This window comes from Papilio machaon, chromosome 7, assembly GCF_912999745.1.
Source record: "Papilio machaon chromosome 7, ilPapMach1.1, whole genome shotgun sequence".
In the NCBI taxonomy this organism is placed as follows: domain Eukaryota; kingdom Metazoa; phylum Arthropoda; class Insecta; order Lepidoptera; family Papilionidae; genus Papilio; species Papilio machaon.
In genome coordinates, this window is record NC_059992.1 from 6,521,739 (window position 1) to 6,546,687 (window position 24,949).

The 24,949-nt window shown below is 33.7% G+C and overlaps 1 protein-coding gene across 1 annotated transcript in view; it reads right to left on the reverse strand.

Moving 5' to 3' along the window:
- Nucleotides 1-1,679: 1,679 nt before the first annotated feature.
- LOC106715012 (cadherin-86C) overlaps nucleotides 1,680-24,949 on the reverse strand; it is a 70,155-nt gene continuing 46,885 nt past the window's right edge. The window contains exons 3-14 of the mRNA XM_014508195.2: nucleotides 14,696-14,895; nucleotides 14,040-14,284; nucleotides 13,765-13,848; nucleotides 12,665-12,790; nucleotides 11,861-12,125; nucleotides 7,326-7,518; nucleotides 6,853-7,096; nucleotides 5,709-6,643; nucleotides 5,340-5,475; nucleotides 5,136-5,266; nucleotides 4,518-4,844; nucleotides 1,680-4,286 (exon numbers count right to left, since the gene is read on the reverse strand). Of these exons, the coding sequence (XP_014363681.2) occupies nucleotides 1,847-4,286; nucleotides 4,518-4,844; nucleotides 5,136-5,266; nucleotides 5,340-5,475; nucleotides 5,709-6,643; nucleotides 6,853-7,096; nucleotides 7,326-7,518; nucleotides 11,861-12,125; nucleotides 12,665-12,790; nucleotides 13,765-13,848; nucleotides 14,040-14,284; nucleotides 14,696-14,894 (5,325 nt within the window). The 5' untranslated portion in view covers nucleotide 14,895 and the 3' untranslated portion in view covers nucleotides 1,680-1,846. The remainder of the gene's footprint in view (nucleotides 4,287-4,517; nucleotides 4,845-5,135; nucleotides 5,267-5,339; nucleotides 5,476-5,708; nucleotides 6,644-6,852; nucleotides 7,097-7,325; nucleotides 7,519-11,860; nucleotides 12,126-12,664; nucleotides 12,791-13,764; nucleotides 13,849-14,039; nucleotides 14,285-14,695; nucleotides 14,896-24,949) is intronic.

A 24,949-nucleotide genomic window follows, 5' to 3' on the forward strand; every position in this document is an offset into this window, starting at 1 on the left:
ACAGCGTACAGCAATCAAGTTTTGTATAAAACGTAATAAATCTTTTGCGATTTCGGTCTTGCCTGCGCCATCTATTGGCAAGAAGTCAAATTACAAATAACGGTAATCACCGGCGTACGATCGCCATCTCGTGTTAAATAGTAGAATACCATCCTATCGAAATCTACTTCAGATTTCTGAGATCCTAGTATTAGTCAGCCAAAAATGTCTGACGTAACGGTGGCGTTCCTTTCGCGTTCGTCATTCGACACTCTGACACTCTCGATCGATGATGGATTTGAATTTTATTTCGGTGTACTCTCATTATTATTTTGTTTTATTCTTATTGAATTAGTCTTATTTGATAATTTTTATTTAAAGGTGGTGTACAAATGAATAGAGAAAAAATAGGTTGTCTTTTCTATTCATGTTCTTAATATACGATTCTATATAAAGTTAATTTTATTTTAAATATGTCTTATATATACAATAGCAAAGCCTTTTTATCGGCCCACATAGGCTTGTTGAAGTACGTGGGGCCAAAATTTAGCCTTGAGTTACTCCACATTTAATGTGGAGGACCGTGAGGACCACGCCGCGAGAACCTATAGGATTATGACGCTAGGCTGCTAAAGAAAAAAAGGTCATATTATGTATGCTCTTTATTGTTTTATTTCAGTGGTTTATGATAATTGGAATTTGCCAATTTGCAGAGTGTGGGTTTGCCAGACGAACAAATTAAAAAACTTCAAAAAACAAATTACTCTATCTTGTCAGATACTTAAGAGGGATGTTACATAAACCCTAAAGAAACTGATATTCAAAGCGACCAAAAGTCATGACCAAGTTTTAAAATCTAAAAAAAAAATCACGGCATTGAAATACTCCAGTGTATCAGATTCTTATACAGGCGGTTTTCTTGATGTCCTTAACGTATTAAACCATTATTTGACAATTATGTTCAGGGATTTATGTAATCTGAAAGTTTGAAATACGTACACCTTTCTAGGGACTTTGTTGTACACTTCTTGTCTGTACACTTATTTTTCAACAACATTTTTTTGGTCGAAAATATGACGATTCAACCTTTACGTCTTTGCAAAGTTTATCGATCGATTATTTTATACTAGTCTGATTGGCCGCCCTAAATATGGGACCCTTTACGCCCCCTTCCTTGTGTCGTGAAAATGCCTGATAGAGAGTAAACTTACCTCAAAATATTCCCGCTTCGGCTCCGCTACTATTGTGTACCATACTTAAAAGTGGTACATTTTGCGACATTATTTTTCTTTTGTTCAAAATGAACGGGCCCCATCAGAAGATAGGCGTAAACAGTTACTCTCCCTTACGTGTTTGGGTTTTCTAACTGTGACTTTCACTGTTGATAATAATAAATAAAATAACTGTGTAACAACAATATTATCATAACTCGTAATATTAAAAAAAATATAGAGATAATAATGAACAGATATAAGATAGGCGACAGTTGAAAGTACTTTATTGTGTATGAAATAAAACACAGAAATAATTTGATATAAATTTATATTTTATAACAAATATAGACTCATGCACTGAAACAGTACGTTAATATTGGATGAAAAATTATTATTTACAATAACATTATAATTATTTTTAAATAATGATTATATTTACAATTTTAACTTATTTTCTAATAATACCAGTCAAGAAATTAAGGCAGTTGATGTAATTCTGTATCAAAATAAGTTTAATTAATTTCTTATGATTACTTATTTACAAATTCATAATTTAAATAAAATTATTATGTACTGGACAAATTGTTAATGTTCTATTGGTAGAAGGCACTTTGCAAAACCATATAAGGCACTGGACTTTTTATTGCATCAAATTAATATGACGTTGAACTGCTGTCTGGTCGTAACTGTTTAGTTTGTACATCGTCGTAGGCTATTGTAAACACACTTTTCTTTTCAGTTATTGGTAGCCTCTTGATATTGCCGGTCTGTTGAAATAAGGTATTCATAGCTATTCCAGAATCATTGTCTTCAATTTTCGGCTTATTCCTTTGATTTGGATCTGATAAGTCATCACCACCAATATTTATCTTTGAAACGTGAACTTCGGTTGTTGATTTTTTATCAGTGTCGTACTTAGCTGATATAGAAATACTATGTGTTAGAGCGCTTTCAGATATTTCTTGGATTTTATCTGTGCTTTTAATATCATCTTGATTAACGTAGATAGGTTGTTGCTCTAACGATGGCCTTCGAGGAAGTGTTGGAAGATTTGGTTGGGTTCCTAAGTACTTTGGAATGTGCGTTGGTTGAATGTAGCATAGTGGATTTTGATTCTCGTATTGATGCTCAAATCTATGCTCGGAATGTTGAAGTAACGGGTGAACATCTGGAAGTGGTCCTTCAGGAACAGGAGTTACTCTTCCCTCTTTCAGTATTCGAGGATGTATAAATTCACTTTCTTTTCCTTTGGAGTTTTTTTTTGCTTCTAAAGGGTCATTTTGATTAGTTTTCGTCCCAATTTTACCGTAGCGACTCGATTTTTCTTTTTCTACCGGTTTATCGGGATCAATTTTAGTTTTTGATAGTCTCTTAGGTTTGTCTGGGATAGATTTTTCCCCTACTTGTGATTTGGATGTTGCTTTTTTTCCATACCATTGCATATACCTGGGCAAACTTTTTTGTGGAGCTTTTGCACATTCAGTAGTTTTATTAGTTTCCGTTATATGTTCAGCAACAGTAGCTGTTGGGATGTTAGTGGCATCATAAATTGGTTCTTCAAGGTTGACATCAACTTTGGATGTAGAGTCTTCTAAATTTTTAATGCCTTCAGTTGACGAACTATGCCTATAAAACTCAAGGTTTCGACTTTCTTTAGTTCCTGAACTTATATTGCTCTGGGAATTAAGACTACTTTCTTGGTCAAAGCCTGAGGGTTTAGGTTTTTTTTGTTGCGAAGTTTTTGAAGCTTGTCTTTTTAAATATAAGTTTTGATCATACTGATCTGAATCAATTTTTTCATCTAAAGAATCGGAAATTTCCATTAAAATATCTTTTCTTATTTTTATCTTTTTGTCACCTTCTGTAAGTTTTACTTTTGTTGAGCTTATTGTTTCATTCTTTGATGTAGTAATGGTGCTTTTAGTTTTGTCGCCATACTGTTTAACATGTTCCTCCCTTTCGTTACTTTTACTTATCTTTAAATGTTTTTCACTTTCTAATGAAGGCGAAACTTCACTTTCTTCGATAATAGGTGTTTTTATTTTTCTTTTAATTTCGTAAACTCTAATACTACGGCGTGGATCTCTATACTTAATTTTCTTTTTCGGTTTTTTTCTCTTTAACCATAACACTTGCTTATTTTCGTCCTCTATTACAGTTTGTGAATCATCTTCACTGTACGAGTCATTATCACTTCTTGCTTTACGTCTGATAGGGGTAAGAAGTTGAGGTTCTGTTTGAGTTCCAATGTGACATTCTGTCTGAGTAGCGATAACCGAATGTCCAGGTAAGCTTTGTGTTTCTAATTTATTTTCCACTTGCGAAGCAGTTTCATGATTTTGTAGCAATCTTTCTCGCTCTAACAGTATTTGGTGAAGTAGTTCATTTTGTTTTCTGAGCGATGATTCTAATAACTCTTGGTGAATTGACGATTTGTTTTGCATTTCTAATAAAGCAGACTGTAGGTAATCCGTTTTTAAAGGTACGGTACCTGGGACATCCGGATGAATGTTTGTGTAATCATTCAGTTGATTTTGTTCATTTCCGATTTGGTTACGTATTTCATGAGAATAATTATCTAAATCAGTAACAACTTTGCTCATACTATCTCTCATATGTTTAGCTTCTTCGCCTTGTTCTCTTATAAATCTCTCCATTAACATTTCTTTACCATTATCAACTACGACATATTGTGTTTTTGGAAGCAAAGTAACAGGCCTTTGAGCCGGAAGATTAACATAATGTTCTTCTTCATTCTTACCACGTGTGACGAGTCTTAAAATTTCGGTATTTCCCTCTTTAATAAAGTATTGATCCCTACCTTGGGAACCTGGAGCTTGATTTTTCTTATCGTGTTTTAATTTATTCTCAGCGCCCATCTTATCAGTTTCAGATTTAGGAAAGACATCAATGTCAGAACCGCGATCTATTTCATGTCTGCGTATTGAGTCATTATCATGCTCTTTCCGCTGGTAATGAAGTGTTGCAATACGATCGTAGCCATTTTCTAAATCATCGATATATTCTTTGTGTTTATTAGAAAAGGACTGTTGTAACTGCATTTCTTTTGTGTATATGATATTTGGACCATCCCTGAAAAAAAAAAGAAATTTTAAATTTGATAATATCCTTTATACACAAGAGCTTGATTTATTCTTTTGTAAATTTTATGTACAAAAATTTAGGTTCGTAGAGATCAAAAAATGGAGTGGCAATTAACTTTTGATCACTAACCTCTTCATGAAAAGCTGTAGTTTAACAATTTTAGATTAAGATGTCTTCTCAAAAGTATTATATTAAAAATGTAATTACTTTGTCTTTTACCTTGCTCGGAAAGATTGCCTAGTATCGTCATATTTGTAATCGTTGTCTTCAGCAGTTTGTACGAATTCGTGCCTTATATCGCCTGGGGTAGACGCAGGTTTTATAGCTTCTCTGGAACGGTAATTTTTTTTATTGAATTTCCATTGTGTCGGTTTTGTCCTAATATCAGCCTGTTCTGCACTCCATGCTTCGCGCCTTCTCCATTCTGTCGCTTGTATTGGTTTACTTTCTATGTTTTGCGTCGACTTGTTTTCCCTCCCAACTTCCTTGTCGCGCACCACTAAATGCACGTCGTCCTCTGTGGAGTTGACACGTATCACTCTTTTCCTAGAATTTATTAATGGATATCTATGTACCTAGAGGTTCTGTTACGAATTAGTTTATTAATGTCAAATGTTCGTGCGAAAGAATTGACTTCCGTATTGTTTAGTGTACATGCATGGGAGAGAAGTTAAAAAAGAAAACCATTAATAGATATTTCATTATAATAGTGTACTTTATTAATCTGAATTAACCATTAATTATAAAATTATTTTACACAATATTAAAGCTTGTTTTATAAATTTTCTTGTATAAATCAATAAATAAATAATAAGCTTAATTAGTTTAAGTGTTTACCTAGGAGGCATATAAAGTGGACATCCTTCGCATATACAGCAGCAGATAAGTAGAAGTAGCACCAACGCTACCAATATTGCCAACAGTATTAATAACCAGAAAAGTAATCGGCTTTCTGCTTTGTAAACTCCCTGCAAAAGTGAACATAATATTTAGAAAAAGTCAGATCGGTAGTTTTAATTGCGAAAAAGTAGCGTTCCTTACCGAGTCACTGTCAGTAGTCGATGTATTTTCAAACCCAGTACTATAAAGTGTCATATTTTTAGCTAATTGCTCCTGAAGCTTAGCCACGTTGATGGCAGTATTCCCTGACATTCGCACCACAGCAATTACTTCACTCCTTAGAATGATAAAACGAATTAATTAGGATAACAAAGTTAAAGCAAAGAATTACCAATTATAAAAATGAAATAAAGAGTTTGAATGTTTTCATGATGAACTTATTAAAAGTTTTCATTTTGATTTGAACTTCAAATTAATTAACAAGAGCCACATCTTAAAAAAATACACATATTGGGTCACTGTTATAGGCGAAAAGCTTTTTTTTACAATAAACAATAAAAAAGAACTTACTTTTCTTGACTAGATGTCTGCGTATTTATATCAGTACCACCATTGTTTCCTTTGTAAGGTTTTATGTCAATTATAGATACTTTTCCACCTGAAAGAGTACTAAGTACTTCTTCCAACTTTTGTCGATCAGGATTTAATCCTGGAACTATAAAAGACATTGTTCTGGTTTTACTCTCCGGTGGATATATTTTGACTGTCGTCGAAGAGAATAGTCTTGGAACCCCGAGGTCATAAGCCCTTATTATGAGTACAAATACCTCGCTTTCTTCTTCATCTACTACTTGTCGTTTTTTCCGATCTCTGTTTTGTTTTTTCGTTCTCTTCAAAGCTTCTAATAGATATAATTCACCAGTCTCTTCATTAATAGCAAATTTTCTTTCACTATTGCCATCTATTATTTCATATCTTACAACATTATTTGGGGATTCAGCATCTTTGTCAACTGCCTTTACAAATGCTGCTGATGTAAAATTATTTAAACTAGGCGATAATACAAATTCATACAATGACCTCTCAAACTCTGGTGGGTTATCATTTACATCTAATAACTTAATAACTAATGGCACTGTTACTCTTAATCCTACTCCTTCATTATCTCTAGCCTCTACTAAAAAATGCAAATCTGGCATAGCCTCACGATCGAATCCGTGGTTATCCGTTGCAACAGTTATTAATCCTGTCACAGGATCTAAGTGTAGAGATGTATTTAAATATCCTAAAATGGCAGTATATTGAATCTTTCCATAAATTCCGGTATCTACATCATCAGCTGCAACTTGCACAACCCTGGTACCGGCTGTTACATTTTCTGGAAGTTCTGCATCGTAAGATAGCGCCAGAAAAATAGGTGGATTGTCATTTACATCGTTAAGATAAACTGTAACATTTGCTGTCGCTGATAAATTTGTTGCTGGACCAAGCTCTTGTGCCAAAATCTAGAAATGTAGATAAATATACATTATAAGAAATGGTAGTTAAAAAAATTATTTTATTAAAAAACCTGAACTGGATAAAGTGTATCATTTTATATATTTTTCTTGTCATTTACACTTACGGTAATTTTCGATTGGTGATTATATTCGTCGACATTTAAATTTTCATAAAAATACGTGTGATATAGCTTATATAATAAAATTTTACACACCTGAAAAATGACTGATTTCCGAGCCTCAAAATCAAGCATGGTATTGTCTCGCACTTTGATGATGAATTGTGCATGTCTCTCAGCGACTGTTGGTGCTATCTCAAATGTTCCGTTGTTACCGACCAGAGACAGCGAGAACACGCCGTTCTTCCCAGCGTCATTGTCATTGACTTGCGGTATGTATGGATCGTTGAATGTTAGGGCCGTACCTTGAGGTGCATTCTCGTCCAAATAAGTAACGTAGCTGAAATGTGTAGTTATTTTTTGATTTGTTTAATTTTATATAATTTAAAATCTATCTTCAGCTGTATTTTGAAACCGATACGTCATGCAATGTTTATATGCTCTCTTTCCTCCTCCCTTAAGAGCCGAAAATGCTATTACGGTTATGTGGTTATTCATGGAGAACAGTAATATTACTTGCAAACCGTTTATTGTTAAAAAAACTATAAAAAAACGTCAAATATGCTTACAATTCATTCTCAAAGTACGGTGGTGAGTTTTCGCGTTCGGGGAGTATGAAGGCAAGTTGCACTGTGGAAGACATGGCCTCGGGCTCCTCCCGTGACAGCCGCACCTCTTCCGCGACCACTGTGAGTAATATCGGCGTGCCGGCGTGGGATATTGCTGCGATTTCCTCCACTGGACGCTCTAATGTTACCTCACCTAGAAATGAAAAATACAGGGCTAGATTTTAAAGCAATTCACCTAATGTTAAGTAGCTAAATCAGTAGTAGAGTTGTAGGACACTCAACACTGGAGGAAAAGAGGATAAACGGAATTTTTCATGACGATAGATATACATACGATGGTATGTTCAATTTGATATTACTAAAGTAATTAAATCTGATAAATAAGAAGTGCGATAAAAGCGCCAGCTAAAAGCGTATTCAGCAACGTAAACTGTCTTTACTCCTGAATTTAACGTTGTGCTATTACAGATTGAAAATCCATCCACCAGATGGCATACAATAGTTAGCTTACAATTTATAGATGGCGCTTTTACTTTCAATTGAAAATGTAACATATATATCAAATTTATTTAACTCGCTCACTTATCACTATTTATATAACTTGAAAAGTATACAAACAAAAAGAAAATGTAAATAGAAGAATACTTATTTGTCAGGGCTGTCTAGAGTTACATTTATTTGCGACTGGCAGATATTGTGGTCGGATGTCAATCATGGTGTCCAAAAGAACAGACGTCCTTCTTTTATTCTGACAAGGGATCGATGGAACCCTAAATAAATAACAAGTAACTTTTGCTCGAACTTCTTAGAATAAACATTTTTTTGTTTAATATTGAATTGTTTAATTGAAATTTTCTAGGACAAACTGATTTACACTATATCCAAAATGTATAAAGAATCACTTTAAATGAATATAGCTGTATTAGGTGAAAAAAAACTAAACAAAAATCAATTTTCATTCCCATCCAACAAAAGAACAGTCTGACTATTTTTTTTAAATAAAAAAATCAACGTTGAAAGGAAATTTATGTATCTTATATATAAAATTCTCGTGTCACGGGGTTCGAACTTGAACTCCTCCGAAACGGCTTGACCGATTCTCATGAAATTTTGTGAGCATATTCAGTAGGTCTGAGAATCGGCCGACATCTATTTTTCATAACCCCCCCATTTAGTTTTTTTTAACTGCGCGCGGACGGAGTCGCAGGCGACAGCTAGTTATCATATAGTAATTTATATACCTATGACTCCAGACTTTGTTTGAGGTCATTATTCGTAAAAAATGGATAATTTAGTTCTTAAGCTAACTTAACTGTTACGCAATGTTAAAAATAAAACAGTAATAGTGGATTGTTTTAATATAAATGTCTAAATCGTTTTGTAGTTTTCTCTCTCGCTCTCGTTGTATATTTTCTGTTTCTAAGTTTCAAGTCCTTACCCGAATGTTTTTTACCTCAGCATCATATTGCACGCTTGTAGGGGTGCCAAACTATTGTATCTAATGATAAATGTTTGTAACTTCCTAATACTATAAACGGTTAGCCAATTATTAATAAAGTTTGTAATAAAAATAAAATAGGACATCATTTTACGATGTACGTGACAGAAAGAAAAAAAATGTGACTGTAATTAGCATACAAAAGTGGTGCTCTTTTAAGATGAATAGCAGAGAGGCCATTCGTTTGCGCTGACAAGGACCGAGGCTACTCCTTAATGTTTAATTACTTGTGAGTTTATTAAAGGCTCTTCACGTAATTTATTTCAGTTGAGACAAGTTGATGTTAGCAATGTTCTTGTTGAATTTTTTTTAAACTTTGTATTAAGAATAATTTAATTTTTATATATTTAAAATTAGATGCATTTTTGCTATTATATAGCTACTCAAGGAAAAAGGAAAGATAACGCTCATTAATTTATTAAACTAAACATTAATTAAATTACAGCCCTTAAGGTAACTTTATACGGTGCCTGGATCCTAGTTTTACATTACGGAGCGTTGTTAACAAGCTGATAAGGTCTTTGGTATTGTGAGCTACTGGTACCATGTAAGAGGCTGTTATTTAAAGGAAATATCTCTTTATTATGAAGGCGGGTGGGCCAGCTTTACAAACAATAGATGTTCAAGCGACAGTTGTTTGGCCTAATGAACTATTATACCAATGAAATACAAGGTTGTGAGGTGAGTCAAGATTTATTCAACAAATAGATTATTAAATATTGTGTTCGTATCCTTTCTCTGTGGCTTCAGTTAAGATAGAGAAATTGCGAATCATAACGTCAGCATGATATTGACATATTGCTCCACAAAATTAAGTCAATGATGATCATATAAATAAGAAGGTAATGAGATTGAATGTGGATGACTACAAAGGCAGAGGAAGACAGAAGTTAGTATGGATATATGAAAGAGTAATGCGCAATGAAGTTGATTCAGATATGATGGCTTATAATGAAACTGACGATATCAGCAAACGAGGTTTAGGCTAAGCGCCATCTGCGCTCCGCCACCTCAAGCCCGGTGAAGCTGTAAATGCCTCTTCAAGGCAAACAGTGACTATTCAGTCACAAAAAAAGATATCAGTAGGTAAAAGATCGGTCAGACGATCTTTTGTTCTAATAACTTCATCGTACGTTTGTTTTACTAAGGCATTAGAAGTAGAAGCAAGTTTTAATGGACTTAAATTTAGGTGCAAATGACTGATATTAATTGTGAGCTGTTAAGGAATTGAAATGGGTCACGCAAGTTTGCTTCAAAGAACCAGGTTCGCTATGGGTCAGCGATAAGGAAGTAGGATACACTACGGAAGTAAAGCGTCAGTCTAGCGATGTTATCGAATAAAAAATTTCACTTCATTGGCCTACTTAGCAAAAGTCCATTTATTTTTTAAAAATTGGATTTTTGTAACTAATTTATTCAGTGTAATCAGTGTGCTTTGTAATATTAAATGATATATAATTATAATTTTTTTGAATGTTAAAATAATGATCTGATTTCCAGAAATAGTCTAATATAGACAAACTAATTAAAGAATCTTTAATTAATAAGCAAAGCATCTTTATAACTTAAACTAGCTGTCGCCCGGAATCAAAAAGAAACTTAATTAGTAGCCTATGAATATTAGGAAGAATATTCCAGGCTATGTTCTACAACTTTGCCATATTTCAGCGAGATCCTTGCAGCCGATCTGGAGATACCTTCTAACAAACATCCATCCATCCATACATCAAAACATTCGCAATTATAATATTAGGAAGATATGTCTAATACTTCCTCTAAGTCATATATGAATTATTTTAACTAATCTAAATTACACGAAAGTTGAAATATTCATTAATTCCGTATACGCAAGTGTATTGGAATCTGCTTTCCAATTACAAATTAACGATTAGGATATCGAATACCGTTTATCATAATCGGAATACCGGATGTATAGTTGGTTTAAGGGATTTATGTAGTTAGCAAACCACATTCCTTATTACGAAATTAGTTAAGTGTTTAGGTAATAACGCCATACCATCTTGAGATCAAATCAAACTTTCTCGAATTGGTACAAGTTATATTTGCAATTATGTTAATCTAAGCACCAAAAATGCATAAATAACCTATTAGAATATACCTATGAATTAACTAAAGAAGAAGAAATTTAATAGGTACATTTTTATAAAAGTCCTATAATTTATTATTTGGAATTTGTTTGTTTCTAAAATACAGTTTAGTTACCACTTTTTGTACATTTTGTAATTTATGTAACAATTGAATTAGGAACTCTCTAATAGACTAAGTAGTATTGAATGTTATAAAAAAATAAGTCGTTAAAAACAATTGCTTTAACACTCATGAATGAATAAGTTTCCAGGAAAAACCCTCGCCTACGCTAAAGGAGTAAGCTCGTAATTTCTTGCTGTAGATAAACAATAATGTTTGTTCATTCTAAGAAACGATCTTTTATATGACATATTTCGTAAAAGGTATATAAAAGGTAATATCATTCATATCGATAGTTCGCCTACTTCAAGTTTTCTATCCTTAAGATTTAAGACAGCTTTTAAATAAATCCTCTACGATTACTACCAACTAAACAAAATACTGATAAACTAAAACAACTAACTAAAATAAACTACATCACTCACAATTAGTGAATGTCCTACATTAATATAGTTTCCTTTTATTACTTCGCGATTATGAGTTATATATTTATTCTATTGCAAACTTAATTTTTTTCGTCAAGAGCGTCGGTGGCTCAGGGTTAAGCACTTGACTTGCAATCTGCAGGTCCTGGGTTCGAATTCCACAATATACCAATGTGTTTTTCGATTTACATATGAACATTTATCCAACATTCTTGCGTTGAAAGAAACACGTCACCCAACCGTCACTGGGTCAGTATGGTTGACTATGGCCTAGACACCCCTAACTTGGGGTAGGCTCCGAGTTCCTTGGTGGGGACGTATAGTAAGATGATGATGAAACTTTATTTTTTAGCTGATAAAGTTGAAATTTAAGAATACCTAATTATTATAACTGCACAACTAACCTGTTGTTTCATTGATGTTGAAGAACGGCGTGAATGGATTCCCCTCCGACACAAGTCCGTACCGAATCTGTCTTGGAGCACCTTTGTCACCGTCCTCAGCGCGCACTTTAACTATCATATCTCCAGGCGCTACTTGTCTGGGAAGATGTGTTATAGGAGGCGCTGATGTAAATACTGGCGGCATATCCTGCACGTCTTGGACAACTACAACCACTTCCAATCCCGCTATGTTTCTTGTGTCCTTATCAACTTCTGCATATGGATCCTGGAATATTTAAAATAATATTGTCATTTAACAATAGTTTTGTAAACAAAACTGCACCATTTTGCATGGGTGAATCAAATTGACTCAGTAATTTTACAACTTATTAAAATATCGCTTCTTATAAAAAAAAAGGTTTAGTTCTAAAATATAAAGTGAAAATATGTTTTTTTCTTACTAAAAATTCTGAAATTAAGACAATAAAATTTAATCGATATCTTAAATCTTTTTCGTATTTCATAGCAAAGGTTTCCGACGGACTGTGTTTAAATTAGTTAGTGTAAATTTCTAAGAGCCCAACTAAATATAGACCGGCTTTGTATAATTGCTAATCCGCATTGTTATCAAGCCGGTCAACTTGTTGGTATAATAGCAATGTAAATAATAACGGGCAACTACCCTTTCTATAAGGCCAGCGCGCTCAGCTGTGATTTCAAGTAAGGCAATGAATAACAGCAGTGTAAACTGAGCTTTACCATTGCTGCTGTTGCGTTCGTAATATTCAAAGAGGCCGTGCTAATTGAATTAATTGTTTTACTTACTACCGCTAACAGTGTTAAGTGGTACATAGACTGAGCCTCAAAGTCCAGTGGGCCGACGAGGAAAATCGTGCCTTCGGTATTCTCTGTTGATACTCGCCTCTGTCGGATTGCAAATAAGGGAGATCCCTGCAGAAAAAACAATTAATAAATTAAAAATGTTAAAAAGTTAACAAGTTAATATGTGTACTTCATTGATCTGAAACATTGTATTATCTACATTATAATCGGAGGCAAAAAAAATACACAGTCAAGAATAATACGTTAAAAATATGTGTTTAAAATAAAGTTGAATAATATTGATATAGAAATCTTTCGAATAACGACGTAATATCATGCATAAAGTATAAGAAGTGTTAAAATGATATCAAGTCACGGTTGCCAAGGCGTACTTCACGCGATATGTGAGATTTAACATGGCTCGAGTCCTCCAAAGCTCGGTAATTGTGCAACATGACCGGGAGTTATAAACCAGTCGCCAGCCCAACCCATCGCCTTGCTTTACTGCCCTTTTCAAATTTATTAACAAAACTTGAATGTTAGATGTAAATTATAACAATTATTTCGGGTTTATTTCTTCGACAGAAACGTTTTAAGTTCAGATTTTCTGATTTCTAATATTTATTCAACTTATAGTGGGTCTTAAATTTTTATTTCCTTCTTTTATTTAATAAGCAATAGATTTAAATGAAAACATAATGAAAGCTTTTTGATTATTTAGTTATTAGACGAGAATACGTATTGTAAATTAACAAATTCAAAAATTTAATTTAACTATATAAACATTCAAAGTGAGAAATTAATTAAAATCTCAGCCTACGTGATATACACTCATAACAAAGTTGCTTTTCGGTAATGGATTCTCACTTACGTGTTTCAAAAACATGAAATTATAAATTGAATTTCACGTGAGGCGGAGAAACGCGTCAACGCGATATCATGGTGAAAATGAGCCCTATTAGCGCACGAGCAAAACTTCATTATGCGGTTAAGGCAAAATGCGTGTCGTACACAGAACCAGTAAAACAGGCAACATCATTAGGAAACCTAATCATCAACCGCTATCAAGCTCTCGGAGCAAAATTCAAATGAACGCAGCTCACCCAAAGTTCCAACTCCAAAGGCTTTGGCGATACAGGATTTTTCCTCGCAATAACGATGTCCAAGTCCGTTCCTCGCTTGGTGTCCTGTGGAAATAATCGGATTAGAACTTTCGTTCTTTTCTTATTCATTAATTTATTGTCTTCTAGTAAATTCTTTAGAACGTAATTCATTTACTTTTTACTGAAAATTTGATCAAGAAAATATACATATTGATATTGTGTATATTGTAATTCAACAAGAGTAGTCACACACTTGTGATTGCGACTGTACTTGCCTCAGGCACTAATATAATGCTCGGTTGATGAGGAAAAATAGTATCTCTAGGTGTGGTGGCATTAGTGCCCGTGATGGAGCACGCGATCCGTGAGCTGCGCCCTCTGGTGTTGCGGACGGACAAGCGGAAATCTACGTAGCGGCCCGGCTCGAGCCTTCGCAGTAGGATCACGTTTGCCTGACACACCGAGTTGTATCGCGTGCAAGGCAACGTCTCTATGCCCACGTCCAGACGGCCCATCTGTCCTGTTGGGAAATTAACATTAAATACATGCTTAGTACGTCTACGTCCTTCATCAATGAAATCTGTCACCGTAAAAAATAACTGTTTCGTTTGAGATTAGATGCACATGTCGGCAATGAGCATAAACGTGTAGTGGAGTAGGAAGACCAAAATTTCCAGAATGGCGCCAATGTACGAGATGAAACAGCTACTTAGCTCCCTTAACTATGCGACGCCCATTTTGACACTTGAACTAAAATAAACTTGGCCGAACTGTCCAATTTTACGGAAGTCCAGATGCTAATGGTGAAAAGACCTATCCATCCTCAAACCAACCTATCCATGTGGCTATTCATTTTTTGACTGTCACATAACAGAAGTAACGAAGTTCTACTTAAAAGTATCAAATAAAAACAATCGCTCATGAAGCATACCGATAAGTTCAAAGTGTAGGGGGTAATCGAAGTCGGGATCGGAAGCGCGGACACGGTAGATGACGGAACCGGTGGCCGCGTCCGCAGGCACCAGCACCAATCGCATCAACGTGCTCGGATCGAACACCGGCTCGCCGCCGTGCGCGCCCGCTGCCCACACAAGCACCAGCCACACCAGCCAGCCACACTTGAACGTCATCCTGATAACAAACAAAAACAAATTAAAGTCAATTTTAAAAAGTAACATATTCTGTATACGTAACTTTGTATACAGAATGAGGAACTGAGAATAATTGAAATCGAATGGCATATCACTTTTTAAAATCAGACAATCCTTATATTCAGATAAGCACATTGCAAAGAATAAAATCTTTTTGTTTGCAAGACTGTTACAAAATTAGTTATTTTAGGAACATTATAATGCATGTTTAACTTTTGGCATTAGGTTATATTTTAAATATTTTATCATGGATCAATTAACTCAAGTTACAAAATCTCACGTTTCCAGTTAAAACAAAAGTAACTAGCACATTTCTACTCTGGATTAATATTCAAAGAGAGCGAAGTTTATACAAAATCGTAACTTCGATCTACTTTAAAACAAACTTCGTCAATAATTCAGATATGAAATCAAAACTTCGTTCATATCAGACATGGCATATTCAATTTTAAATTATTTGTATCGCAGGATAACTCAGTACGTCAAAGTTGAGTTGCGAAAGGGAAAATGGTGTTATGAAATCATACTGCTTCTGTGCCCTGATCAGGAAGTCAACTCTATAACTTTGCAGTTAACTCGTTTAAAATTTCATTTTCGTGTCGGTACACCGGTTATTCGGGTTATCTTTAATGGTTTTACGGCTGTATGGTCATGATGATCCGTTTTGAAACGGACGTTGCTACCATCAAAGTTATGCAAATAAATATTGACAAACGACGACTTTTTAATAACTTCAAAAAATAATAAAACTTTATGAAATAATAATTTTAAGATTAGCAATCCCCAATAAATTCAGATTCTGTAAAATTATAAATTAAAGAAAAGTTTTTACAATTACTTAGGGATGTGGTAAAATATAAGTTTTCAATAATGATAGACTTGAAGGCTGCAAAGTTTTTGGCTAGACTATCTATACGCATAAATCTGTTTACTCAGTTGTTTTACGTTGGTGTCGTTATCAGTTCGCAGTTATGTGAGTAGCATCGGCACTAAACAAGTTCAGTGCCTCGCAAACACGACGCGTGCTCAACTGAGGGTACAAGATAAACTATCCAACTACGAAACTAATCAATTGCATGAATGTGTAATGAAATTTCTCTTCCAGTCTACTATTGTATAATCAAATAAGATGAATTAGGTGAAGAATGCTCTTGATTCCTATTAATAATAGGTAATGGAAAGTTTTTGTGAAATATTTCTCAGTAGTAACTAATTTCTTTGTATTGGATTCATTCTTTTCAGTAGCTGTAGTAGTCACTTTACCAAATTATTCTCTATGTTTAGATTGATGGATGTTTGTTAGAAGGTATCTCTGGAATGGCTCAACGGATCTTGATGAAATTTGGCACAGATGTAGAACATAGTTTAGAAGAACATAGACTACGACAGTTTTTTTCAAATCCACAAGAACGTATTCGCGGGAGACAGCTAGTGGTCAATATATTGCGCTTGTGAATTTTAAAAGCTGACAAGCACTTTAATACCGTTGCCTCGACTGCATAAAAGAAAATGACAAATTCAGATACATTTTAGAAAGCAACGAAGAAGCAAGACTAAGCACGTGACGTCAGAATACTTGATACAAAGTTATCGAAAATAAATTCAACTTCCTTCATTCGTTAGTGTTCACATTTGATATGTATCTAAATGGACGCATGTCTACGCCTTTCACAACCAATTAATCAGGATCACCATCTAACCATTTATTGGCTGTCAGTTGAAAATCTTGAGTTTATGCGAGATAGGTTTCTTGTTGCGTTGATGACGAATATAGACTGTGGAACGAGTCGGGGTCTGATTTATTACAAGCACAGCGGCCGTGAGTTTCCGCCCGGCGGACCAAGGTGAGATATTTGAATAGCGCGGACCCCTTGGGACTTTAAATCTTGTTGCGTGACTACAACGTTGTGTCTAGACTTCGACAGCACATAGACGTGTTATTGGAAGTAAATCGTTTGTAGTAAATTCACATGCGAAAATTGTATACCATATATATCTGTACAAGAAAGATAATATTCTATTTATTATTCTTATTTAAAAATAGGTATACTAGACTAAATGAACTCTACCTAACATTTATACAAATTTAATGGACTTGTCGCTATTTTTACGGTACCACAGACTAAATAAAATACAGAAGAGGCGATGAATAAATGACATTTTAAATCCGAATTTAATAAAATAAAGACGAATTAAATTGAAATATGACTTAATAATGTCATTGCAAACATAATAAACTTAATACAATTAAATCGATACATATTGTAATAAAGCAATGAAAATGATTCCGCAAGCAATTTAATTAAATAATTAATGTTATAAATTCAATTAAATCTAGGAATATGGTAATTATCTTTGTGTATGCGCCATTAAAGCTCTCCCAGACAGACAGACCCGCAATTATGGCCAGTTGGTGAGCTTCGGCGAAGTAATTAAGGGATTATTACACCGACACTTCGCGAACACATATTTTGCGGTGTTTGCAGTGTTTAAATTTTAAAAGGAACATTGAGCATCGTTAAATTTAAAATGTTCTTTTTTCAAATAATAGAAAATAACAAAGTTCGTTTTCTTAACGATGGTACTTACTGTTAGTTATAAAACCATAAAACTACTCATAAATAGTTTTAAATAGGATACGTTTAACAAAAATTGAACTATACTAACTGTTTTAAGTTTTTTTTAATAAAATCTATTAATATCTAACTAAACTGATAAATTTCTTGATCCCACAGTCAAATTATTTTATATAATTTTGTGGGACATAGTTCTATTTCAGGTTTTTTTATTGTATTGTAAATAAATAAATAAATAAATAATAAATAATAAAATGCGTTTACTCCAAGGTCTATTATTTGAAATGTCCTATTTTAGGTTAAGAATGTTAAAAACTTTAGATATGAATATATTAGGACCATTTTCCAATTACAAATTGAAGCTTTTAAAACAAAATAAATTTGGTCATCGTGGTAACTGCAACAATTACACGAATATGGCATGAGGGGTTACACAGCGGGGGATAGGCGGCAAAAATGGCAGGCGCACGACGTAAGCTGACCCCAAGATAATACGGCACTGTTCCCTTTTGGTCACGGCACCCCATTACCATAACGCTAAGTGTGAGGAACGGACGTGAACAGTCGCTGTGATAGCCGTTCACCTCAACCTTATTATAAATTCTAATATACAAACGATCTCGTATTAACTGTCAGGAAAGCGTTGGTCGATCGATATGGCTACAGACCTGGTCATGTGAATCATGCTTCGTCTAACAATCTAAAATATTGAGTAATGTGTAGTTTTGAAGTTGAAGTTTTATTTGAAGACTCGTCAAACTGTTATTCAATTAAATATTATAATGCTCTTGTTTATTCAATCATTTAATAATAACGGTAAGTATAGATTTAAGTCACCCCTAACTTGGGGTAGGCTCTGAGACCCTCAGTCCCCACTGACGTATAGTGAGCTGATGATGATGATAGATTTAAGAATGAATTAATACAAGACGAAAATACTGGCCATAATTTAAGATCTGATTGTTTGCTTGTTTGTTTATATTATATAGGCTCCGAAACTACTGAACAGATTAAAAAAAACCTTTCACTGTCCCCAACAGTGTCCCAAAAGCTTCACAATCCTCAGGTGACATAGGCTAGATTTTTTTTTATTCCACGCGGACGAGTTCGCTGGCAACTCCTAGTGTATGTCTAATCTTAACACGTTATAGTTCGTTTCTAGTTATTCTCTAGTCAATAATTAACTTTGCGAAATGTTTATAAATGGATAATTTGAAATGTTGGCTGTTTTAAATCTTGTTCCATTGGCCTACCTCATTCACTTTACCTAACTGGTATACTTCTGCTTCAAACGCGGTCAATATATATTGATTTTTCAATGTATGCTGTTCAACTTGCGTGTTTAACACTACGTAAGTTATGACTTGACCCGATACGTCAGGTTTAACTTTAATTCAATATAAAAATATGGTGCATTTAAAGTATATGAATAACAAGAGATTTCACAAAATAAAATGGTGTTATAAGTAAAGATATAGTTTGTTGATGTTAACAACAAATCAGAACGAAATAAAAAAAATTAAAAAAATTCGTGTGACGCAAAACCAATATCATTGAAAAATGGATTAGTTAATCCACTATCGCTCGAAGAATTTCTGTTATAAAAATATTCACCATATGTAGGACATAAATTTCATCAACAATAAAATAACTCTCGCCCGTAACCTAGAGAGGTAGACAGAGCCCGCGGACTTCCATTTGGCGCGGGCCTTACACACCTCCCTCGATTCTACTATATTTATAGATCTACATAAAGTTCGATATGCTTATTAATATTCTTGGTCGTATAACTTCTGTTCGTGTAAACACTTAGATACTCAAGTTATTTAAGTCCTTGCCTTAACAGATAGATACATATAACAAAAACCGTTCGTAATTAGATATTGCATTTGCAATAATAAATATCTCAATCCACTAGGAAATAGATTACTATACGATTGTAATTACTACAAATTATTCTCAGCGTTCTGTGCAGGTTGTTAATAAAGATAATTAGGTAGATAAGACGAGTTTAAATAGAGTAACTGTAACGGTTAATCGGAATGATCAAAGTGTAAGAACTTATTAAAGTTTATTAACATCGACATCGTGACCCTTATAAGGACGGACGTTGTACAATAAATCCGTATGAAAACGTAATTTTACTTCGGAAGTCACGCAAACTGACCTCTTTGACCCTATTCGTAAATGTGACTTTTGTTACCAACGCTACCTTTATGTAAAGGTTGTTTGAAAAATTTGTTGTAACAAATAAAGGTAATTTGTTCGTTGGATATTTTTTGTATGGATATTATTACACGATGGACATTATTTTGTTTTAAATTATAATTAAGTTGTTGATTAAACTTTCACCAAGACTATTGTAAGCAGTAACTATCAAACTGTTACAGATTTGCACATTGTAATTGTCGTAGTTAAGTTTCTTTAAAAAACACATTTTGTTGTTGTTATACTGTCTATAGTAAAAGGTATGTCTATTAATTATATTCATATTATAATTATAAATAAGATCATATATCAAGTAAAGTGTAACTTAAATTCAATAAGCATTTATGCAAGGTATGGTGCAAATTGCATGTTTCATTTTCAAATTCCATTAACTCGAGCTTCATGCGAGTTCAATTTTCTCTTTTTATTACCTCATCTTGTTTTTGTGTTTTACGTTTGTGCGCATTACGATAATTTCACATAAACCATTTTATGTCTATAAGAGCATAAAGTGTCGAAGATTTTACAGACACGGGCAACGTGCGTCGCCATGGTGTCCGTATGGTAACATCTATTCAGAAATGGTTGTATATTATATGTGTTCTTTCAGATTTAAACGAGTTATTGAGTTCTAAATAAAACAAAGTTATGCTCTCAATGTATATGATTTAGGTCGTTCTTTAATCGATTTCGTTATATTCCACATGAGAATTTGTCACGAATTTCGAATTATCAGTTCGATCAAATAGGTTGTTATTGCGAGCGCCCATTGGTTATAAAATGGATAATCTATCTACATATGCTCTTGATTAAAACGATTGTAAGCCACTTTCTCTGGTCACGATTTGTTTTAATTATACGCAATAGTCATACGCAATATTATAGAATTTAACTTTCATTTGATTTCAATTTGAGAAAACTGACGGAAATTATAATATGTAGTTGATTTTAATTTTTTGTTTTTAATTAATTTTATTGCGATATAAAAATTATACTTTTAAAAACTGATTACGTATTGGAAATGTTAAGTAACATATCCCATATATACATCGAAACCCCGGGTGAAATAATCTCTCCGTACCGTAAACTCCATATTTGTCCACTGGTTGTCCTGAATACCTGACTGACCAGCTGTGAGCTGTGATGTGAAGGTATTTGTTTATATTTGTCCGGCTGCTACGGGTCTCGATAAACCGGTTTCTTTTGTACGTCGTATTGCTCAATCAACACGTCAGACCATCTTGCTCATTACATAATGAAAGCTTTTTTGCCGAACACTGCCCACTCAGAGCTTTGTGCTCTTTGTTGATGTTAGAGAAACAATGAATCGTTGTCTACTCTATGTTTACGTTTACGCTTATCTGTAGAATAATCAAATTCACAATAGATCCTGTAGTAACATTTAGAAGAACATTTGTTATTCATTTTTTTAGGTTATATTTCACTCGGCGTATTTTTCACATCGAATTCTTTTGGATTACCATATATAAAGCTTTAATGGGGTCGAATATTCAGAATTCTGGCATCGACATTCCAGGATTATCAAAGTAGTAATCAACTGGTTGAGAATCGGGAATTCATTATTTATTGTCTCAAGTGATATGGAATTAATGTATTATTATACATGTTTTTCGAAATGTGCCTTAAACCCGAATGTGATGGGGTTGAGATTTAAAGGAATCGTCGATTTTAATTGGTAGTTGAATATAAAAATAAACAACACTTAAACGACGCTGTGACATAAATCGATACATGATTACAATCCAATTCTCATTGACGTTACAGAAGTGGCATCGCTACTCACGATCTGGCTTTGATGCGTTCAATTACCAGACACTAACAAGATGGTTCGTACTCACTTGAATATTTGATTGGGATCTTTTTTAACTTTTTCTTTATTATATCGTTCCGACCACGAACCTATAAACTATAATATAGTATACCATGTTAAATTTTAAAGCGTCAATTAATGGACTATCAGCAGAGCATTGACATTCACGTATACCGAATAAAAAGTAAATTGTTTCAATGGCCCAACACTTACTCCTAATTTTATTAAATTTATTTCGAAAGCATCGAGTAAGTTTCTTTTTTTTTTTTTATAAGAGAAGAGGGCAAACGAGCAGCGGGAACACCAAGGTGTTCATCGACGCCCATGGACATCTGCAATACCAGAGGAATCGCAGATGCGTTGCCGGTCTTTGAGAAGTTTGTGTTTTTTTTTTTTTTTTTTTATTTATTTATATTAAACAGGGTACAAAATACAAAGTTATATTAAAAGTGTCTATAAACCCATCGTGGGTTTGTCCAGACACTTTGGTACTACGCTATGAAATACAACTGAAGGTAAGTTTAGATTAATTTTTTTAAACAGCAACTAAGTGAGATCGCTCATACCGTCATATACAGGGTGCACAACGGGTAATAATTATATAACGCTCAGGATTTAAGATAGTGGTCTTTAAGTATGTTTTTTAAATTTTTGTAGTTTATGTTATTTTTAATTTCAGAAGGTAAATTATTTATTAATGTTGGAATTATATATTCTGATGTACGCATACCATAGACATTGACATGTTCTGGAATTGACAATTTTTTATTTGTTATACTCCTAGTTGTAAGTTTATGATTAATTGGGAGCTGAATTTCAGTCCGAAAATATTGTTCTACTAATAAGTTATATTCTACTTTTTTATGTACTGGAATTACTTTACAATGTTTAAATAGTTTTATAGGGTCTTTAGAATAATTCTGTTTTATTTTCGCTGGTGTTATTAGTTTTAAAATTTTATATTGTATATTATATATTTGATTTAGGTATGTTTTATAAGTTCGTCCGTAGCTACTTAATCCGTATGATATTATACTTTCTACTAACGCCATATACATAGTGATTAGAACATTGTAAGGTATTCTATCTTTTATTATATAAAATTTAGCCATGATTGCCCTTAGCTTATCACATGTCTTATTTATATGTCGCGACCAACTAAACCTATCATCTATAACCAGGCCAAGATATTTATGCTCATGGACCTGCTCAAGAGGCACACAATTAGATGTGCACTTTCCACTGTGGAGACACGTGTGACTGTGTGCTAAAATTTTAATAATTTTATTCGGAGAGCACCGATTGTGGCTCGAATGCACATGCATAAATTTAGTTTTGTCAGCATTGAGTACTAAACCAGCATCATGCGACCATTTACAAAGCGCGTCAAAATCCGATTGTATCTGGCGTTCAGCCACCGCTATGTCTCTGTCAGCAGCCATCAGACATGTATCATCCGCAAACTGGTACACAGTGCAATGTTTAATGACCATGGTGATGTCGTTGACGTAGGTCAGATAATGAAGCGGACCGATAACAGAACCTTGTGCTGTTCCTAACGTAACAGGTACACTATCGCTGTACGACGTTCCGACTTTTACTTGGTAGCTGCGATCATTAAGATAATTTTTACACCACTGTAGCAGTTTTCCTCTTATGCCATTATTATCTAACTTCTCAATTAACAGATCATGTTTAAGCATGTCGAAGGCTTTGCTATAGTCAATAAATATTAATATGACATGTTTTTTTGAATTAAGGCAAGCATTAATATCATCGGTGAATTTAGATAATAAGAGAGTAGTACTTTTTCCAGCTTGAAACCCATATTGCTTTTCAGATAAAACTTTGTGAGATCTGTAGAAATGTTGGATTGTTCCGGTGTTGTTTTCATTTACTTTACCTGCTTAATGAAAGTTAGTCTATGAATTCAGTTTAATATTATCCAGAATATTCTTCCCGTAAAATGTATAAAATCCTATTAGACTTAAAGCTACAACTATCCGGATTGGTTACAGACCTTCTCGTCACTTTATGAATGTATCGCCATTAGTTTTTTTTCTCTAAGCTGCATCTGCCATCAGTCTTTAAAACTTTAAGCAGATATGAGGAACGAGTAATTTTTCAGAATTATTTCTCCATCAAGAATCGCCATTAGTATTAATGAAAATTGTACCTCTGATTACAAAGTCAAAAAGCATTTTTCATTTATTAGGCAGGCTATACAGACGCTACATCTGTTCAAGTAAAAAAAAAATCATATTGGACGTAGAATTTTCGACAGATATTATTTACATCTCCGTTGAGAATTAATAAGAAATGTGTTTCGATTAATCTAAAATGTTAATCTTAATGTAACAGCTTGTCAGAACTGATCTAATTCCCTATAAATTATTTTATTTTCGAACAAATACTTTTCTGGAGAGGTAATAAGATGGATTGAATAAAAAAAAACATAATAAATTCCAATTTGGTCACCTTTAAATTGAATGCGGTCCGGGCTTAGTCATTATAATAAATTTGTAAATAATTCTAATAATGCACATAATCCCTACGAAACTGTCAAAGCTTCCGGACCAGTTTTTTATAGAAGTATTTTAATAGAATGAGACGTACGGTATTTTAGTTTTTAATTATTAAAGGCATCGATTTAGTTAATTCATTATTTTTTAGTGGGCCATACTGAATTGATTCGGATTTTTCTTTACCCATAAAAAAACAAGACACAGGAAATAAATATAGTCTGTACCAATTTCAATCGCAAATTACACAGCGATGTTCCTTCGATAAGAGCTGATAAATTGATTATTTTAAATAACTTCCGGTAAAAAAGGCATTATTTTGAAAAACCCTTTTCAACAGTAACTAAACGTAGTTTAATTTTTTTTTGAACGACCCCATGTGTCATTTTATTTTTAAATCCACGTACGACTGTGGCAGGTTGATTCAGAAACTATAAGTCCTTTCCGGCTTGTATGTTGAGACGTAAAAGGTAATTTATCTACTGCCTTAAATTTGGTGTGGTCTACAATATAAACAATTGCGAAGACATGCGACAGTTAACAAACCTGGTACAAGGAAATAGGTCCATTGTGGCGTTCGAAGTGATCTCAGAAGGATATTTAATGAGGGCGTGCGGCGGGCATCGTTACAGCGCCCTCATGTGTATTATTAAGCCTAAGAAGGAATGCGCCCGGTTGGGCGGAGGTCACCGACTGTGCAACAGTAGCTACAAGGGCCACAATAAGAGTTATGGATGCACGCACTTGTTGAATAGAAGGCTGATACATTGATAAACCATATATAATTGTTCTTTGACATTTTATTAGTAAATTGAAAATGTTTACTCAGATATTCTAATGAAACATATTCTACGGCTATTATCGACGTTAAAACATATATAAATATATAAAATATTG